This window comes from Phocoena phocoena, chromosome 19, assembly GCF_963924675.1.
Source record: "Phocoena phocoena chromosome 19, mPhoPho1.1, whole genome shotgun sequence".
NCBI classification, from domain to species: domain Eukaryota; kingdom Metazoa; phylum Chordata; class Mammalia; order Artiodactyla; family Phocoenidae; genus Phocoena; species Phocoena phocoena.
Window position 1 is genome coordinate 46,724,831 of NC_089237.1, and position 17,264 is coordinate 46,742,094.

At 56.4% G+C, this 17,264-nt stretch overlaps 1 protein-coding gene across 2 annotated transcripts in view; it reads right to left on the reverse strand.

Moving 5' to 3' along the window:
• Positions 1 to 7,566: 7,566 nt before the first annotated feature.
• SLC43A2 (solute carrier family 43 member 2) overlaps positions 7,567 to 17,264 on the reverse strand; it is a 36,454-nt gene continuing 26,756 nt past the window's right edge. The window contains exons 6-14 of one of the 2 annotated variants that reach the window (XM_065896748.1): positions 17,010 to 17,143; positions 16,724 to 16,926; positions 16,148 to 16,294; positions 14,252 to 14,263; positions 13,516 to 13,654; positions 12,030 to 12,159; positions 9,641 to 9,714; positions 8,293 to 8,416; positions 7,567 to 7,728 (exon numbers count right to left, since the gene is read on the reverse strand). In XM_065896748.1, the coding sequence (XP_065752820.1) occupies positions 7,567 to 7,728; positions 8,293 to 8,416; positions 9,641 to 9,714; positions 12,030 to 12,159; positions 13,516 to 13,654; positions 14,252 to 14,263; positions 16,148 to 16,294; positions 16,724 to 16,926; positions 17,010 to 17,143 (1,125 nt within the window). The remainder of the gene's footprint in view (positions 7,729 to 8,292; positions 8,417 to 9,640; positions 9,715 to 12,029; positions 12,160 to 13,515; positions 13,655 to 14,251; positions 14,264 to 16,147; positions 16,295 to 16,723; positions 16,927 to 17,009; positions 17,144 to 17,264) is intronic. The other variant, XM_065896749.1, reaches the window with a different exon arrangement.

A 17,264-nucleotide genomic window follows, 5' to 3' on the forward strand; every position in this document is an offset into this window, starting at 1 on the left:
TCTCCAGCGTCACAGCGATCTTTCTGTCTCACATGCCTCTCTTTCTTTGTCTCTCTCCCTCTCTCCCTCTTTGTACCCACCTTCTCTCCATCTCTCTAGCTACCCCCCCCTTCTGTCTCTCCTCTCCATCTCTTGGTATGTCTGTTTCTCTTTCTGTCCATCTCTCTCTATCTCACCTCTTGTGAAAACACGGCCACCTCCTAATTTATCTCTCTTGGAAATCTGGTCTTGAAGGTACCTTCTTTCTTAAAGTGAGGCCTATGGGAGCACCGTGCGGTCAGCCTGTCCCCAAATAGGAGATCTCAGCTCCTTTCCTGTTGTTACCATTGTGTACATGTTTGTGTGTTTTTAAATAAAATGTTGACTTGGCCAAAAAAAAAAAAAAAAGAAGTCTCTCTGTATCTCTTTCTGTCTCTCCCTGTCTATCTCTTTACTTTTGTTCTCTCTCTGTGCTCCCTCTGTCTCTCTCTCTTTCTGTTCCTCTGTAACTCTGTCTGTCCTCTCGCCTTCTCTCTCTTTAATCTCTCTTGTTATCTCTCCCCTCTCCATCTCTCTGTGTTTCTCTGTCTCTCTTTACCTCTCTTCCTGTCTCACCTCCCTCCGTGTGTCCCTCTCTCTGTGTCTCCCTATCACTGCCATCTGCTCTGGGTAATGACCTGCTCTCTCTGTTCTGTCTTGGACTGTCTCTCTCTCCCCTTTGTCTCGCTGTCTGTGCATCTCACTGCTCTGGACCACCCCCCGCGCTTGCTCCTGGCTGGCTGGCCCTTGTTACTGCCTCGTCACAGCCACACCTGTAACCCATCTCTGTGTATCTCAGAGAGACTGCATTTCACTGTTTCCATCTTCTGTTCTGTCCCTTCCTGGCTGCTGAGAGCATGTTCTTCTCCCAGCCTCCGTCTGTCAGTTTCAGCCTCTTTTTGGTTTATTTCTCTACCTCTCTCTTTCTAAGTTTCATCCTCCAAATATTTATTGAGCAGCTGTTCCATGCTAGGCACATTTTGAGGTACTGGAGGTATAATGGTGACCAAGGCAGTGCACGTACCAGCGCTCAGGGGGCATTCTTTCTAGTGGGGAGACAGACAGACAGACAGAAGAAGCGTGACCCTGGCTGCCTGGCTTTTCTCCCCGGCCAGAGGAGTGCATCAGCCAGCCCAGGGGCAGGGACTCGGGCCTCTGAGGTTAGCTGGCTCCGCCCCGTGCTGGCCCTGATGATTCACTGCCCCTAAACAGGGACTGGGGGTCACTCAGGAAGCTAGACTGGAATGAGTAACCATTTGCTCACGCAACAGCATTCGTTACGCGCCAGGCTGGGGGAGACGAAGGAGAGTGGTCCCAGCCTGAGTGGGGCTGCAGTTCAGACATGCATAGCGTCTGCCCAGGTGGAGGAAACAGCTGTGGGGCGGTGATTTACCTCCACCCTTCCACTCCCTGACTCTGGCCTGCACACCGTGAAAAGCTACTGGAGCAGCTGTGGGATTTAAAAAAAAAAGTTTTTTTGAGCCAGCATCTGAAAATAGGGATCTTTTCTATAAAACTCGGGACTCCCAGCTTCTCTTGTAAAAATCAGATCAGGCGACACCTGGCTCGCTCACACAGGGCCTTAATTGGTTGCAGCTGTGTCAAGGCTGTCCTTAGGTGGAGCTGTGGCTTCCAGGTCCCCGTGGTGCCCACCAAGTCCTCTTGTCTGGCAGAGAGCTCAAGGTCTAGCTACCCCCGTGTCATCACAGAGCTTGTGCTGTGGCTCTACTTATATTAGAGAAATATTTCCCCGTAGTGTCTCCATCAAAAGTGGGAAAATGAAGGACACAGCAAAGGGATGTAGCAGCGCTCCGGCTTGCGAGCTCACAATCCTGATGAGTAGAAGCCCTCAGGCACATCCATCCAGCACCTCTGCCCTGCCTGCTATGCGGGGGGCCTGCTGCTCGAGGCCATCCACCTCCCTCCCCTGGGCTTCAAGCCCCCTCTGCCCGGCAGGCTCAGGAGCCAGGCCTCAGACAAACAGGCCATCCTCTCCCCTCCCTGGCCGTGGGGATCTCCTTGGGGCTTCTCTGGGGAAGCCCAGTGGCTCTTCTTTTCTGCTGCTACTACCCAGGGCCCTGGCCTGGCAGGACAGTGGCCAGCTTCGTGGGAAACCTATAGGAGGAGCAGGTGTGCCCATGACCACTGACTTAGGACAAAAGAAGAGGGGCAAGGATGAGCGCCCACCTTAGTACCAGAATTCCCAGCAGCCTTGGGCTTCCCACCCAAGAGGCTCCTTCCTCTGTCCCTTCCCCAGCTCTGCTGAGAGCTGGCCCACCAGCAAAGCCGGGCCGCGATGAGTGCAACCTAGCGGAGAGTGGGGGTGAGGGAGCACGTTTCAGACAAGTGACAGGCAAGAGACAAGTGGCAAGGGGATGAGTGACTTAGAAGGAGACACAGGGGCCGAGGAGGAAGCAGTTCTTAGCCATTTTCGGCAGACATTTATTAAGTGCTTACTGTGTGCCAGGAAGTAATCCAGGTGCTAGAAACAGCAAAGGGCCAGGAAGAGTCAGGGTCAGCTGCTGAGCTGTCAGTGACACTGCGCTGACCCTCGTTGACACAGGAACATGTTAACCCTTCAGGCACCACTCTGAGAGCCTGGGCTGGGTCCTTGGACGGGGCCTGCCTAGGCCCTTCCAGCCACCAAAAGGGATTCAGCCACGTGAGACCCTCTCCCTCTTCGTCCAGGTAGACAGGCACACAGACAAGCTCCCACACAATCCTCCAAACACATTCACACCTGACGTGCCTGGAACACACCTCAGACTTCGACACACGTGTGCACACACGCACACACACAAACACAGAGGCGCAGCCAAGCAGTTTCACGAGGAGGTGGCATGGAGGTACTGCCTACAAGCCGTGCTCTGAGTCACCCACCTCAGCATAAAACTGTCAAGAGCGCCCGGACATCCACCAGTTAGGGGTTAGCTTGAGAAGCTTTGGCCAAGTCTCTTAACAAAACGTGAAAAACGTAAAACTGAACAAGGGGACAACTGCTTAAGGCTTTTGCTTAGAGAGGGGGTTCTGAGAGGGGTAGGGGTCAGCAGAAACAGACCTCACTTCCTTTACTTGGCCACAAGGCTGTCCCGGTCAGGGCTGCCTAAAGTCTGTCCTGTTATATGGGCGGGGGAGGGTGGGTGTGGGTGGTCCTCATCCCCTGTGCTCTCTGCATTCCTCCAGGGTCATAAAAATAATGCTATCGCTTGTTAAGTGCCTATGAAGTGCCAGGTGCAACAATGTGCGACTGCTTGACGTCCATGTCCACCTAGCCTCCCGGGGAGAGTATTATTGCCATTTTACAGATGAGGAAACTGAGGCTCAAGACTTGCTTCAGGTCACGAGATAGTATGTGTGGTGGGGCCCCTAACCTCTGCCCTTCCCTCGCAGCCTCCCCAGCACAGGGAGATGGTCTCACTCTGGGAAGGGCTGAGGGGCTGGGAGCGGCCAGAGGCCCTGGTTTGGTCTTGGATCTGCCTGGGAGGCTGAGAAAGACTAACTTCGGGGCTGGACATGCTGCCTGCAGAGACCAAGGGCCCAGGCGGTGGTTGTGTGCCAGCGGCGGGAGAGGTCTGCTTTGCGGCGGGCCGCCCACGTGGAGGACGATACGCACCTCCTTCCAGACACCAGGTCCTCAGCCCAGGACTCTGGCATGAGGCAGGGCCTGGGTGGGACAGGCTTCCAGAGCCCTCCGGCTCACCCTGACCCCACCCCCACCCCAGGGGAGTGCTGCAGCCTGTGGAAAACCCATCCCTTCACTTTGGGGGTCCTGGGCTCCTAATCCTAACCCCACAGATAAGGCGCCTTACTGTCCCAGAGCCCACGAGAATGCACCGTATTAAACAGCCCCGGAAGCCTGACTCTGCTGAGAAGACTTCTCAGGGTTCTCCGACAGGAGCCCCTTACCATAGGGGATCCACAGCCTCACCTGCCCCCCGGTGGTGTGTATCTGTTTAAATTCGTGCAGGCTGATGTGCAAATGCATCGAAAACTCCACTGGGCTTTTTGTGCCGCTGTCTGGGACAGTCCTGCACACATACCCCCAATACTGGATGGCTCCCCATTTTCAGTGTGCTTGGGGCCCAGGGCAGCGGGATGCCCTCCTCACACTGCACAGCCCAGGGCCAGGACAAGGAGGGCTTGAGGAGAAGTTTTCACCAGGCTGACACCGGGTACAAGAGGAATAAAAAGAGAAACAGAACGGAACTCACAACCTGCAGCCCCATCTATGGCCTTTACGAGAGTGGGAACCTTCCCTAGTACAGGCCCAGGTAGCGAGAGCCACAGGCAGAGGCCAGGAGGGCTCGGAGGAAGCTAACCACAAAGGAACACCTGGACTCAAGTACAGGGAGACTAGAGAGGAGTGGGGCTCGGGGCCATGCTCCTGAGCCCGGCCTGGCCGCGCTCTTCACTCTGATTGAGCCCGCAGGGCTGGGCACGACTTCCAGCTCCTTCCCACCAGAAGCCTGGAGGAGGAGGACGAAGATGGAGGGCCGAGGCCATGTGGTCCCTGCCCCACCCCAGGGCACTCCTCTCAGGGGTTGGGGCGACCAGAAACTTGCTCCCCCAGGCTACCATCAGCCTCTAGGGCCAAGATGACTCTACTAAGTAGAGCTCACTCCACTCACTCCAAGGAAGCTCTTGGCTCCAAGAAACAGACACCTCGCCTGTGTTTGCTTCCCTTAGGCTGTTTCGCCCTGATCTCAAGGCCTGGTGGCCCCTGGGGCTGCTGCTCTGAATGGAATGTCCTGACCCAGAGGCTAAGAACCACAAATGAGTCCTGGCTCTCACCTTGGGCAAGTTACTCCACCTCCCTGGGCCTCAATTTTTCCAGCTGTAAATTAGGGAGGGTAGTATGAACTCCTGGCTTGTTAGCATGATCCAGTGATGGTAATGGGAAAATATGTAACCCATCAACCCTGTACAGTCAGAGCAAAATGACAGGCAAGGGAGTGGGGGGGCACCTGTGGTCCCCAACCCACCTGGTACCCTGCTCCCATTTTCATGCCTCTAATCCCCACGCACTATTGGCCCTAGACTATCTCCCACCCTGAACTCTCGTTTCTTAATGCCTGCTTCTTCCCCTAAAGTGCACACACCCTGCAGGTGGGTGGGAGAGAGGCCGCAGCTCCCACTTTGGCTGGGCTGGGCACTGCTGGGAACAGCACAGGCCATGTCTGTACAAGTTCAACATATCTCCCAGCTGGAAGGGCCCTTGCTAGTCAGCGCTTCCCCAAACTGCACTCCTTTATCAGTGGGTCTCAAATGTTGGGGGGGCGGGCGCCAGAACCACCAGTTGGGGCTTAGCAAAGTGTAGACTTCGGTTTCCCTCTAGGTCAGAGGCAAGTCCCAGAAGCTGTTATTAACCAGCACCCTGAGAGCTCCTGCTGCTCGTCGTCATTGGGCCCCATGTGGAGGACGGCTGTGATGGTTAAAGCCATCGCTTAGTCACAGACCACACCCCCCTGGAGAGGCACACAGCCCACCAGTGCCGCTCATTTGACCTTATCTCAACATTTCCCGAATCTGACTGTAACGCTGTTTTAAAAAATGAGAATGACCTTGACATCTCACAGAACTAGCATGCTGAGGAATGCTTTGGGAAATGTTGACCTCAGGCTCTTTTTTAAAAAAAAGTCTGTTTAAAACAAACATTTGCTTTTGAATATCTGAGTGGGTGAAGCCTAGGGAGATTAGGTGCATTCAAGGGGCTCGGGCCTGGGCCTGCCCCTGCCCCTTCCTGTTGCCACCCGTTCCTCCGCCACATCCTGCCTCTGCTCTCTTTGAGCCTGCGGCTCTCCTGGGGTCACCCTGTGTCCTGAACTTAGGAGGAACCCTCAGCATGGTTGACTGGTGACAGGAAGTCTGAGCAGGGATGAAAGGGGGTCAGGATTAGCCTGTCGGGCTGGCATAAGCAGCAGAGGAGGGGATGGCCACACTTCTAAGGTGTCTGCACAAGCCCCATTTGTTTGGGGGTGGGGCGGGGGAGGAAGGTCTTTTCCTGGCCCACTGCCCCTCCCGAGACAGCAATCACACCCAGAGAGACGGTGAGTCGCTGGGTACGACTGGGGCAGAAAATCTTGTCTTGCCTTTTCTTCTCAAGCTCAAAACAGGCACATGTAGTCATTAACTGATATGCTAGAAGGGGCATCCCTTACCAGGAGGAAAATGGATTTATTGCTTTATAAAAAGGAGTCTGATAAAACTTAAAAGGGGAAAAAAAGAACCAACCAACCACCAAAACAATTCACCTAAAAATCAACCCACCCCTCTCAGAGCTCCCAGGAAGCCTCAGACACATTTCTGAGGGCAGTCAAGGTGGGTGGGTTGGCAAGCCAGGCCCGCCTGGCGGAGGAAACGGGGCCTCGCCCGCATAAACAGCTCCAGGGCCCTTGGGAAGTCTGCCAGCAGGGGGCGCTGTGGCCCTGCAGCCTGGGACAAGCTCCCAACCCTGAGCGGGGCTGGCTCCCGGGCGCTGGGCTTGCTGCGGGCCTGGCTGGCTCCGCGGTGTCTCCGGGAGGATCAGGGCAGACCCCCAGCGCCCACATCCCACCCCCATCCCACACACATCTCTCATGCACAGGACACGCGCGCACAACCCACATGCACACACACCCCTAGGTCTCTCACAAATCCACCTTCCCACCTGGGCCTGGACCTCCACGTCTGTCAGCCACATCTTCACTTCCACCCCCACGAAAACAGCTGTGTGTGTGTGTGTGTGTGTGTGTGTGTGTGTGTTTGTGTGCGCACACATGCGCATGAGTGTGTTTGTGTGTGGTGCCCCTTTAATTCCCTTCAGGTCACAGACTGGACAGAGGGTGGCAGTGGAGACATGCCCCCGGCTCAGGCCCTCAGGGAGGAGGGAAGGGACTGCTGCTCGGCCCTGACCACAGCTCCTGAGCCACATGTGACCATCCAGCCCTCCATCCCCTCCCCAGGCTTTAAGCCAGGGGGCCTTCTCTACAGGCCTCGAACAGGAGGACAGGCCACAGGGGGCTGGAATCACAAAGGAGTTAGCACCAACAACAGGAAGCGGGTCCTTCCTTCCTCAGGCAGCTCAGACTGGCCGGGGGAGGAGGTGAGGGGCCAGGCGAGGCGGGTACAGACAGTGCAAGCCTTTGTCCTCAGCAGGCGTGGCTGGTGGACATGCAGCCGAGGGGCAGGTGGTGGGCAGTAGACGGCAGGCTCCTCTGCTTTGGCAAGAGGCGGAATCTCGACACACTGGGGGGAGAGGGCCTGCCTGCCCGGGGTCCTCCTGTCTGCTCCTGCAGGCACCATGGAGCCCCAAGGCTCCAGGGCCCCTCGAGGGTGGCTGAGCGAAGTCCGCAGCGCCTCTGCTTCCAGCAGGAGAAGCGCCTGACCGGGCCCTCTCCCATCCTTCCACCGCAGAGCTCCGAAGCAGGACCAGGGCCCTGGGAGGGAGCGAGGACTCCAACATGGTGCAGGACAGGATCCTAGGGGTGCGTGGAGGTCCTCTGGGGTGGGGAAGACACCGCTGAGTCACTGAAGCAAGGGCGGGACGCCACAGTTCCGAGGTGGTGGGCACTACACAAAAGCCTCCCGGTTGGACGAGCCATTGAGCTTGAGGAAAAGCTTGTCGTCCTCCCTCTTCTGCTGCAGCTGCCTCTCCAGCTGGCGCCGGTAGCAGATGAGGTAGAGGGGAAGGCAGAAGCCCAGCATGCTCAGGACAAGCAGCCCCACATTCACCTGGGGAGGCAGGGATGAGAGTTGAGAGTCGCCATCAAGGGCAGGGGGGAGGGAGGGAGCAGGCAGGGGCTGTGGTCTTTGCAGAGCCCAGTTCCAGCCCCTTCCTCGCTCTCAGGTTTGGGAATGGGGAGAAGGTCACAGGAGAGGAGAGGAAAAACAAACAAGGAGTTTCAAGAGGTTGGAGGGCCCGTCGTTCCACATTCCAGCAACAGAATTCCCCAGCTGTCCACAGGCCGGGCCACCATACTGTACTCATCTGAATCTCTGGGGGGGGTGGGGGGCGGGATTGGGACAAGCTCACAGCACCTGGTTAAGAATCTGGGCCTTTGGCAGGAGGAGCAGGGACAGCAACTTTGTTCGATTTACCCCAAAATCAGGTCCAGAAAGGACACTCTTCTCTTCTTGTCCCTCCTGCCCATTCACAAGGGGTCCCTGAATTGATCCTAACCAAAGTTCCAAACTGCCTGTCCTGGGGTTCTAGAAGCCCCCGAGTGATGCCTCCCAGCTCCCAATCAGCAGAGTGGGGCGGATGCCCATAACCCCCTGCACCCCAATCCTTCTTACCCACAGAGGGTCTCCTTGGAGGGGACCCATCATAGCCAGAAACAGGGGCTGCTGCAGGAGCGCGAAGAGTGCACTGACCAGGGACTGCAGGCCTGTGAGGCTGCCAAACTGCGTGGAGGGGTACCTGCCAGGGCAGTAGAGAACCTGTCACCACAGGGGCCATGCTCGGCTCCCCACATGCTCCTTCGCAGCCTGGCCCCAGGTGCTGGTGCCCCCAGGCTGCACCTCCGGTGGCAGAGAAGAGGTGGGAATGGGGTGTCCATCCTTGGACTGCTTTCTGCTGAGCAGATCTGCAAAGCGAATTTGTCTTTTGGACCAGCATGAGGCCCCGGAGCCCATGGGTGTCTGGCCAAGCCAAGCGGAAAATGTGGTGCCAGCAGGAGTCTGCAGCTTGTGAGCCAGGCCCAGGGAGCAGGTTGGAGGCTGGGCCTGGCTTGGCGGCACCCTCCACCAGAGGAGCGTTGTGTAATCACGGAAACATAGCATCACAGCCCTCGGACGAGTCCCTCAGACTCTGCCAGGGCAGCCACAACTTCCTCCAGGCCTGGGGGGTAGGTGGGGGTGGAACAGGCAGACCTGGAATGACCCCCATGGGATACTGTTGAGAGAGGGAGAGAGTTCTGGCAAAATCTTAGCCAGATTTTGCCAGAATTCTGGGGCCACGTCAGGTATCGTGGCCCCAGAGGTGAGAAGGGACTCCTAGCAAGGAACGGCTGGAGGAACGGGCTAGTCTTTGGTCAGAGGGAGACAGTGGATGGTGTTTGGGTTCCAGTGTGTGAGCCAAGGCCCGGCCCAAGGAGAAGGAACAACTATGGTTCCTTAGGCATGTGTGGCCTCTTGGAAAAGGAGGCAGGTTTCATTTTAGCTGAGGCCTAAGAAGGCTGTGGACAGAACCAGCCCTTTGAGGCCCTGGGTGGGATCTGTCAGGCACATCCTGGGCTCAGTTATTCACGCCACTGCTGCCGCTCAAGCCCACTTGAAGGTCACCGTTGAGCTGTGGGCAGCTAGAGCCCACCCCCCTGCCCTTCCCATGAGCAGCCAGAGGCAGCCTCAGAACCCGAGTGCGCAGCAGTCCCCGAGGCAACGACGAGCGGCACCTTGGCTGGGGCAACTGACTTCGTGTTAAATGCCAAGGCTTGTGGGCACCCAACTGTCTGCCCACTGACCCGCTCCTGCCAGGTATGGCCTTCCCCTGACACACCCGACAGAAGCCCTGGTACCTAAGGCCAGAGGATGAGCCCCAAGTGAGCAAGACGGCCCCCTTCAGGCCCTCAGTCCCACCAGGAACCTCCCTCAGGTCATTCCCTTACCCTCGGCCACCAGGCCACCCACAGCTCCCAGGACTTACACAGCGGCATAGAGGCCCCCGACGGCAGAGTGGATGAATCCTCGCACGATCGTGTGCAGGATGAAGGAGAGGATCTGAGGGAGGGAGAGCAGAGTTGAGCAAGAGACATGGAGGGCCTCACCTTGTCCCCTTGCCCCACAGCTCCTGGGGTCCTGAGCGGTGGGAGTACTGGCGCCCTGGAGTCAGCTTGTGCCAGCTTTCCAGGGCCAACTCCTGAACTGCCAAGAATTTTGAGCCGATTTTAAGTTAAACACAGTCACTACTAACAGTTCAACTGTAATAAATGTACAATTCAACAAATTACAGTTGACCCTTAAACACCACAGGGGCTAGGGTGCCGACCCTCCGCGCAGCCAACGATCCACATATAACTTAGAGTCGGCCCTCTGTATCCACAGTTCTGTATCCTCGGATCCAACCACCCACGGGTCACGTGGTACTTAGTATTTACCACTGAAAACCACCTGAGTATGAGTGGACCCACGCAATTAAAACTTGTGTTGTTCAGGGGTCAACTGTACGTTGAAAACAAAGTTAACGAATACTCAAAACCCAGCACATCCTAATTATTTTATTCTGTTTTACCATTAGCCGTGCTCTTAAGGTTTTTTTGTTTTTTCAAAAATTTTTTTAGTTTTGGCTGCACCGCACAGCTTGCAGGATCAACCGGGGATTGAGCTTGCGCCCTCAGCAGCGAAAGCGCGGAGTCCTGACCGCTGGACCACCAGGGAATTCCCGCTCTTAAGGTTTTTTGCTCTACTGTAAATATCGTATGATGGTGTGTTACTGTGTCTCTTTCCAACTCCACAGTTAGCGACACCGTATTGGCTGATGTCAGCCACGACGAGAGCACTTGCACCGCGGAAATTGGCAAACGCTAAAACCCAGGGCTCCCCCCATCCCGCCCCCGTCTAGAGTCTGCTTTTAAGTGTACGTATGGACATAGCACTAAGCAGGAGGTCACTAATCACCACTCCTGCCTTCGCGGACCTGAGGACTGTGCCCAGGTCTCCCTGCCTGGCCACCCAGGCCCTACTGGTAGATGGCTGTCCCTTTCCCCTCTAGCTCTGCTTTCCCGAGGAAAGGTCACTGCTGGCAAGCTTGGCAAGCTTAGCAAGCACTTGTTAACGATTCCTTAGAGCCACGAGCTGTCTCCTTTGCTCCCAGGACCCTTTGTTTGCTCTTTGCACACAGCCCTGCCATCGGGCTCAACAGCCAAGACCCGTTTCCGGGAATGTGGGCAGTGGAGGTGGCGAGGGCTGCTCTCTGCCGTGCTGCGAAAGGTCTGTGCCTGAACGTGCACCCATCCCTCGGCAGGCTCCGCTTTCCGCTCCAAATGCCTTGCTGCCTTTTCACAACTTGCCTTTCGATAAGAACTGGATAAAACACAAAGCAGATGACTGTCCTCACTGAGCATTGCCCCGCGACTGGACAAGGGTGGTCAGGGCAAGGGTCTGCCGGTCTTGCGGAGAGGGCCACCACCAGGAGGCCGGGAGGGCACCAGGGATGCAGCAATACTCCCATCTGGGACCGGTAGAGCCTCCCATGGTTTACTCTGGCTGCACGCGGTGTCGGCACAAACACATGGTAGCACCTGTGGGTGGTGCACACCTGGATGTTCAATGAACTTCTACGTGCGGCCACTTGTAGAAAGGGACTCTTGCTTTCCTCCTGGACCTGGTCCAAGATACCATCTGGACTTGGGTCACACCCATCTGGAAGCAACGCCATCCCTTTTGTCCCTTCCAAGTTCATACATTTGGGGATTAGAACTAGAACACTTCTGTGGACCTAAGGGTGGAGCCAGGCAGGTAACAAAATCTACCTTTCTCAAACTCTCTGCCAAAAGTCAGGTTCCAGAGGCACTGGAAATCTTGTGAGAAGGAATTAAACTTTTGAACCCAGATGCCAAGGGATCGTCGGTCTTGCTCCCCTGTACTGGAGGAGCAGACGTTCCCACCAACGCCACAGACTAGCCAGAGTTCTTTGGACATCAGACTTCAGCTGTTTGAGCGCATGCAAAACAAGCAACCACACAACTACACCACATGGTTCCAGAAATGGTAAGATGACGGTACTCGTGGTATGCAAGATGCCTAAGACGGAGAAGAATGATGCACTTTCGCAGACAAGAGTCTTCTGTGAAAGGCAATCTGCGTTTCATTTACACCTTGCTCCCAGCATCACGCACGTACAGAGCCTGGCAGGTAGGGGGCCCTTTGGTAAATCACAGCGGGCCGGTTGATAGGTTGGTTGGTTGAATTAGACAAATGAAAAGTCACTGTTCTCTTTGCTGAGCGAGCACTGTTCTCTCCCCCATGAGACATCATGCACCTTTCAGTCTCATCACCCCATCCCCCACCTGGCTTCTCCCTCTCCCCATACCCACCTGTAGAGGCAGGTTGGGAATGAGGCAAGTCACCCCAAAGCCCACGAGCAGCAGGTTTGTGAAGGCGAAGGCCCGCATGGCGTTGGTGATCTTCTGGATCTGCCGGTCCCGCTTCTTCTTCTTCTCACCTCTGTGGAAACGCAGAGCACACACCGGAGCTGGGGGCTCCCTGGAGGATGGGCTCTCCCAGGAAGCCAGGTCCCGGGAGTCACGGCTTGTGGACAGCGCAAGACTCAGAGACCACCCGCAAGCATGTGCTAGGGACTGTGGGGGCTAGACCAGCACGAGGGACACTCCCCACTGCACCCCCTGGACTGAGTGCGGAGTGTCAACCTCAGTGGAGAGGTCGGACGCGAGAAGGCACGAGGAGATGGGCGTCAACGCCCTGCGCTGCTTCGGCGAAGACTGAGGCCCGATGATGGGGAGGGAGAAGGAGAGTGCACCCCGGTCAGGATGTGGCAAAGCCTCCTTCACTACTGGCTCCAACTTCACCTGAATCCTGCAGGGAGCTGACACTAAGCCAGACAATAAGCCAAGAAAGGGAGTGAGTGGGTTTCTCCTTGGGCGGCAGGAAGGGGTGAAGGAGAAACGAATATGCGGCAGATGGAACTGGAATGGGCACCAACAGCCTTCTGGCTGTAGGACCTGACCTACATAACAGAGCATTCTCTGTAATTATTTCCCTGTGAATTCACTATGACTGATTCCAGCCTCAACACCCACAAAGATACCCCACGGACAACTGTATGACATCCAAGGGCTCAGAGATGCGCAGGGAGGCCCAGACCCACCACTCTCTCCCTATGTGACCTCAGGCAAGCCACTCGGACATCTAGCTTCAGTCCCCTCATCTGCAAAATGGGTCTAACTCATCGAGGTGCTGGGAGGCTTACCTGAGGTGTTGTGCATTAAGGGCTTGGCACAGGGCCTGATACAGTAAAGAGGAGCTTATGGTACTAAGGTGGAGTCAGAGAAGACAGCATTTAACTCATCCTCTGATCTTAGAGCCCAACCCTTCTGTAAAGTAGGTCCCTTGCTTAATTCTCACAGTCATGAACAGATCTATTGACATATATTAAGGTTATAGCCGTTTACTACTCACACCCAGTGGAGCAGACCTTGCAGGCAAACAGGACCACTCTGAGGATGTCTGCCGGTGTACTACTTGGGCTAAGGACAGGAGAGCAGCCCTAAAAGCAGGATGTTTGATAGCTGTCTGCACAGACCTTCCTCTGGCTTCTCTCCTCCTCTCTTCGAGCTCCGTGCCTCCCCAACTTTTGCATACAAAAGACTTTCCTTACAGAAGCAACAGACCAAAACGTGTGCTGAGCTGAGGGCGGGCAAGAGCAGCTTTGAGCACAGCCCTCTTTCGCCTCTCCTGCTGACTTTAAAATCTAACCCACCCACCCTGATGCTGCCTAACACCTGACCAGTGGGCTTCTCCCTCTGGGGGCTGGGGCCCGGGGCACGAGCTCCGCCTACGCACTGGTTGGCGTCTTTCTCCTCGGGCTCCTCAGGGGCATCTTCACACTCCTTCAGCCTCCAGTCCATGATGTAGCCAATGACGGGGGCTGTCAGCAGGCAGAGCAGCTGGAGCACACCGAAGATGGAGGTGTAGAGGCCCACTGAGGATAAAGACGGGCTGGGTCACGGGGGCTGCCGGCAGAGGCCTGGGGTGGGCGCTGGGCAGAGTCTGTGACCCCACAAGCCCTTCTGGGATCTTCTCCAGAACCGCCCCCTTGTCACTGTGGGTCATGAGGGGAGCCTGGAGACCTTAACCTCTGAAATCAAAGCCACCCTTTTCTTTTCTCCAAAGTCCTCGCCTATTTCCAAGAAACGGCTAACGAAATGCAGTATGTCACAGTGACTTCCCCAGAAGCTCCAGGAAGTCTCTCTGACTTTGGGAACCACAAAATTACCAATGCCTGGGACTGAGGTTTTGTGTGTGACTGGCCGTCAGTTTTCTGCCTCTAGAAATATACCAGGAAGGCACCACTCACAAGGGCACTGACGTAAGGGCTTCAATCTTCAAAGAGCCTTAAAATTATGATGGGATTTCTCACAGAAGCTGAATGTTGACCGCCCCACCCCCAAACACAGGTCTGGCCCAGAGGGATGTCTGGAGTTCAAGGAGAGGTGTTTCTCAGTTGAACAGAGACCGGCTAGGAGAGGATGTCATGTGTTCCCTGACAATCCCCCGTCCCCCGCCCCCACTGGCTTACCGGTAGCCATCACTGCATCAAGAAAGCAAAAGTGAAAAAGCAGAGAGGAGTGAGGTCAGCAGCAGAAATGTCTCAGGTTATTACAGGGGGATGGAGCATGGAGGCAGGCTAGCTCTGGGCCCAGCTCACATGCCATTTCCCACCAAGCCCCGACTCTCAAGAGTGCCCAGCGCGGGTGTCTGCGGACGTTTTCCTGCCGGCTGGGGCCTCACTCGTGTGCAGCTGGTGCCTCCTTACAAGCGGGCTGGTCAATCAGGCCTGTGGTGTTTGCGGGGGACCGTGATGGGGAAGCGGTGTGGGTGCAGAAGACCTGGCAGAACCTGGGCCTCATTGCCCTTGTTCCCTCAGAGGGCAAAGAATCTACCCCACACCCAGCCCAAGTATCTCACTAACCAGCGCTGGTCTCCCGTCCACCTACTGGCCCCCTGACCCTGATAGCCAGACATGTGTGTGTGCGTGTGTGTGTGTGTGTGTGTGTGTGTGTGTGTGTGTGTGTGATGTCAGGCACAACTGCTCAGAGGAGCAGGATGGGGAAAACCAATGCCCTGTCAGCTGCAGACCGAATTCCTGGCCCAACTTCCTCTACTTCTTGAAATTGACTTTTTGAATGCGGGAAACAGATGGAAAAAATGCCTCTTGAGCAGCAAGAGTTCTCAGAGAGTAAAAGGCCATGACTCAGCGGCAGGGAGATTTGCCTTCCAAGGGCCAGTGAGGGCCCTTCTCTGTACCCGTCAGAGTCTCCACCTGTCTGGGCCTCAGGGTTTACAATAGAGGGCAAATAGACACGCTAGGTCATCTCTCCCCAAAGTGTGGCACACAGATTTTAATGAATGTTACATAATAAAAGGGTTCCTGGGGTAGAAATATAGGGGGATATCATTGGACGAAACAAAGCTAAACAGGTTCTTTTTCTTCCTATCTTTGCGTTTGCTACAAATTTTTGCGAGGGCACGTGATAGGATTTTCCCACATTGCTTCACGTCCGAACACCCATTTTTGGAGTAGCACCTGCATTATCTGTGCCTCTTTGTTACCTTCCCCTTTTGCTAAGGCCAGGTTTCTCATCCTCTTTAAGAATGTACAGTGCCGGGCAGATCTTCCCGGGGGCGGGGGGGGGGGGGGGGGGGGCGGGGACGGGGGGGGGGGGAACCAACCCAAATGTTGCACACTAATGAGACAGCCAATAAAAAGGATTTACCAGATGTGTTTGTCCCGCTTAGGGATAACTAAAGCTGACTCAGCTCAGGCCCTGAGGAAGTAATGACTTTCTTTGTAGAATCAAAACCTCTAATCAGCTTGTGTGTTCTCTTGGAAAAGTGGCCCGTGGGTTATCAGTTCTGTTTACCAGAAGTAACAAGCCTGGACTGGATTACCCACGAGGAAGGCTCCACCTGGCTCTGCTTCCCAGTTCAGGGCACAGATCCTGTGCAGGCCCAGGAGCCCCAGTCTCCAGCCGCAGTAGCCCAGCCCCCATCTCGGCCCCCAGCCTCTCCACGCGGCACCCCTGCAGTTTCCTGGAGAATTCTTGGCGTTGGGTTTGACTGATAGCCTTTCAACAGGCTCTCAGGTGGAGTACCGTGTTCTGTGCCGTGTTTTCATTTACGAACACACACGTCAACCGTCCCCCTCAGGCAACAAAAAACACATCCCCACACCCCAAACACACGTAGTTATTTTAGTCCTCTCCTCCCTCCTAAACCGGGAAACTCCGACGGGGACATGAAAGGACAGTTGGGCCCGGCTGTGATGAAATGGCTCTGACACACAATCAGGCCCTTGGATTCTGCCATCTCACGGCCCTGCTGGTCCAGCCCAGCCGGGCAGTGGGCTGAACCTCAGGCGGGCAGGAGTGGCCACCGCTCATGGGCTGCGCCCCGGGGCCTGGAGGCCACCTACCTGCGTCCTGGTCGCCGCTGACCAGGAACTGGAGGATGTTGTTCATGGCACCCATGTAGAAGATGAGGCGCAGCTGAGTGACGCACATGGTGACCAGGCTGAGCAGCAGGATGGGGCTGAACACGCTCTGCATGAACGACGGGGCCGCTACGGGGAGAAGAGGGTGCTCAGGGAGAACCGGGCGGTACCGCCGTGGCCACGGCCCACCCGCCACCCAGGGGCTGGGCGCGTGGGGCTGAGAGCCCTGCTTTGCCGACCAAATCACGCTGGATGAGGTGGACGGCTGGACGCAGGAGTTAGGTCACCCAGCCGTACGAAACAAGCTGGGTGAGTCCCTCACGCTCGCTGACCCTTCGTCTGTACGGCAGGCTGGATGGTGCCACCGGCTCTTTGGGGATGAAATGGGGATTAAGGGAGATGGTACCCACAAAGCCCTCAGCGGGAGCTGGTCCCCCCGAGGGGGCTGCAGCTTCCACATCTGGACCAGCCTCCCCCTCCTTGTTGCTGGGGTGCGGGTTCAGGAGCCCCTGCTGACGGCTCAGGCAGGCTTGGGAGGTGGGGGCCGCACGCGGGTACCTGCGGCATCGGGCTGGCACTTGACCTCCAGGTCGACGGTGGACAGGCACAGCTTGTGGCCCTCCTGCAGTGCCGCCTGTTCCTTGGCGCTCCGCATGGAGCTGCCCACGCTGAGGCGGCGCCCGACCGTGGTCACCTGCTTGTAGAACTGCTTCCCAGTGATCTTGTGGTCGAAGCCCAGCCAGCTGAACTTGATCTTCACCCTAGAGGCCACAGGAGAGTGTCTGTCGCGCTGCCAGGGCCCCTCGCCGGCGTAGGGGTGGGAGCAGACCGCACGTCCACTTACGTGTAGTCCATGTCCTCTGGGCCCGGGAAGGGCTCCAGGGGCCAGTTAAAGAAGCAGTTGAGGAAAACCAGCCCGGAGCAGCCGGCCCAGACCACGAGCATGACGATGAAGGAGGCACCGAAGTCGTAGATGACCTGAGAGGCACAACGGGGTAGCGGTTGGAGTCAGGGCAGGGCGGCGGGCAGAGTTAGCAGAGGGAAGCCGGAGCGGGCAGCGGGTAGGGGCACCCAGCAGTCCTGCTCTCCCTGCGCTCAG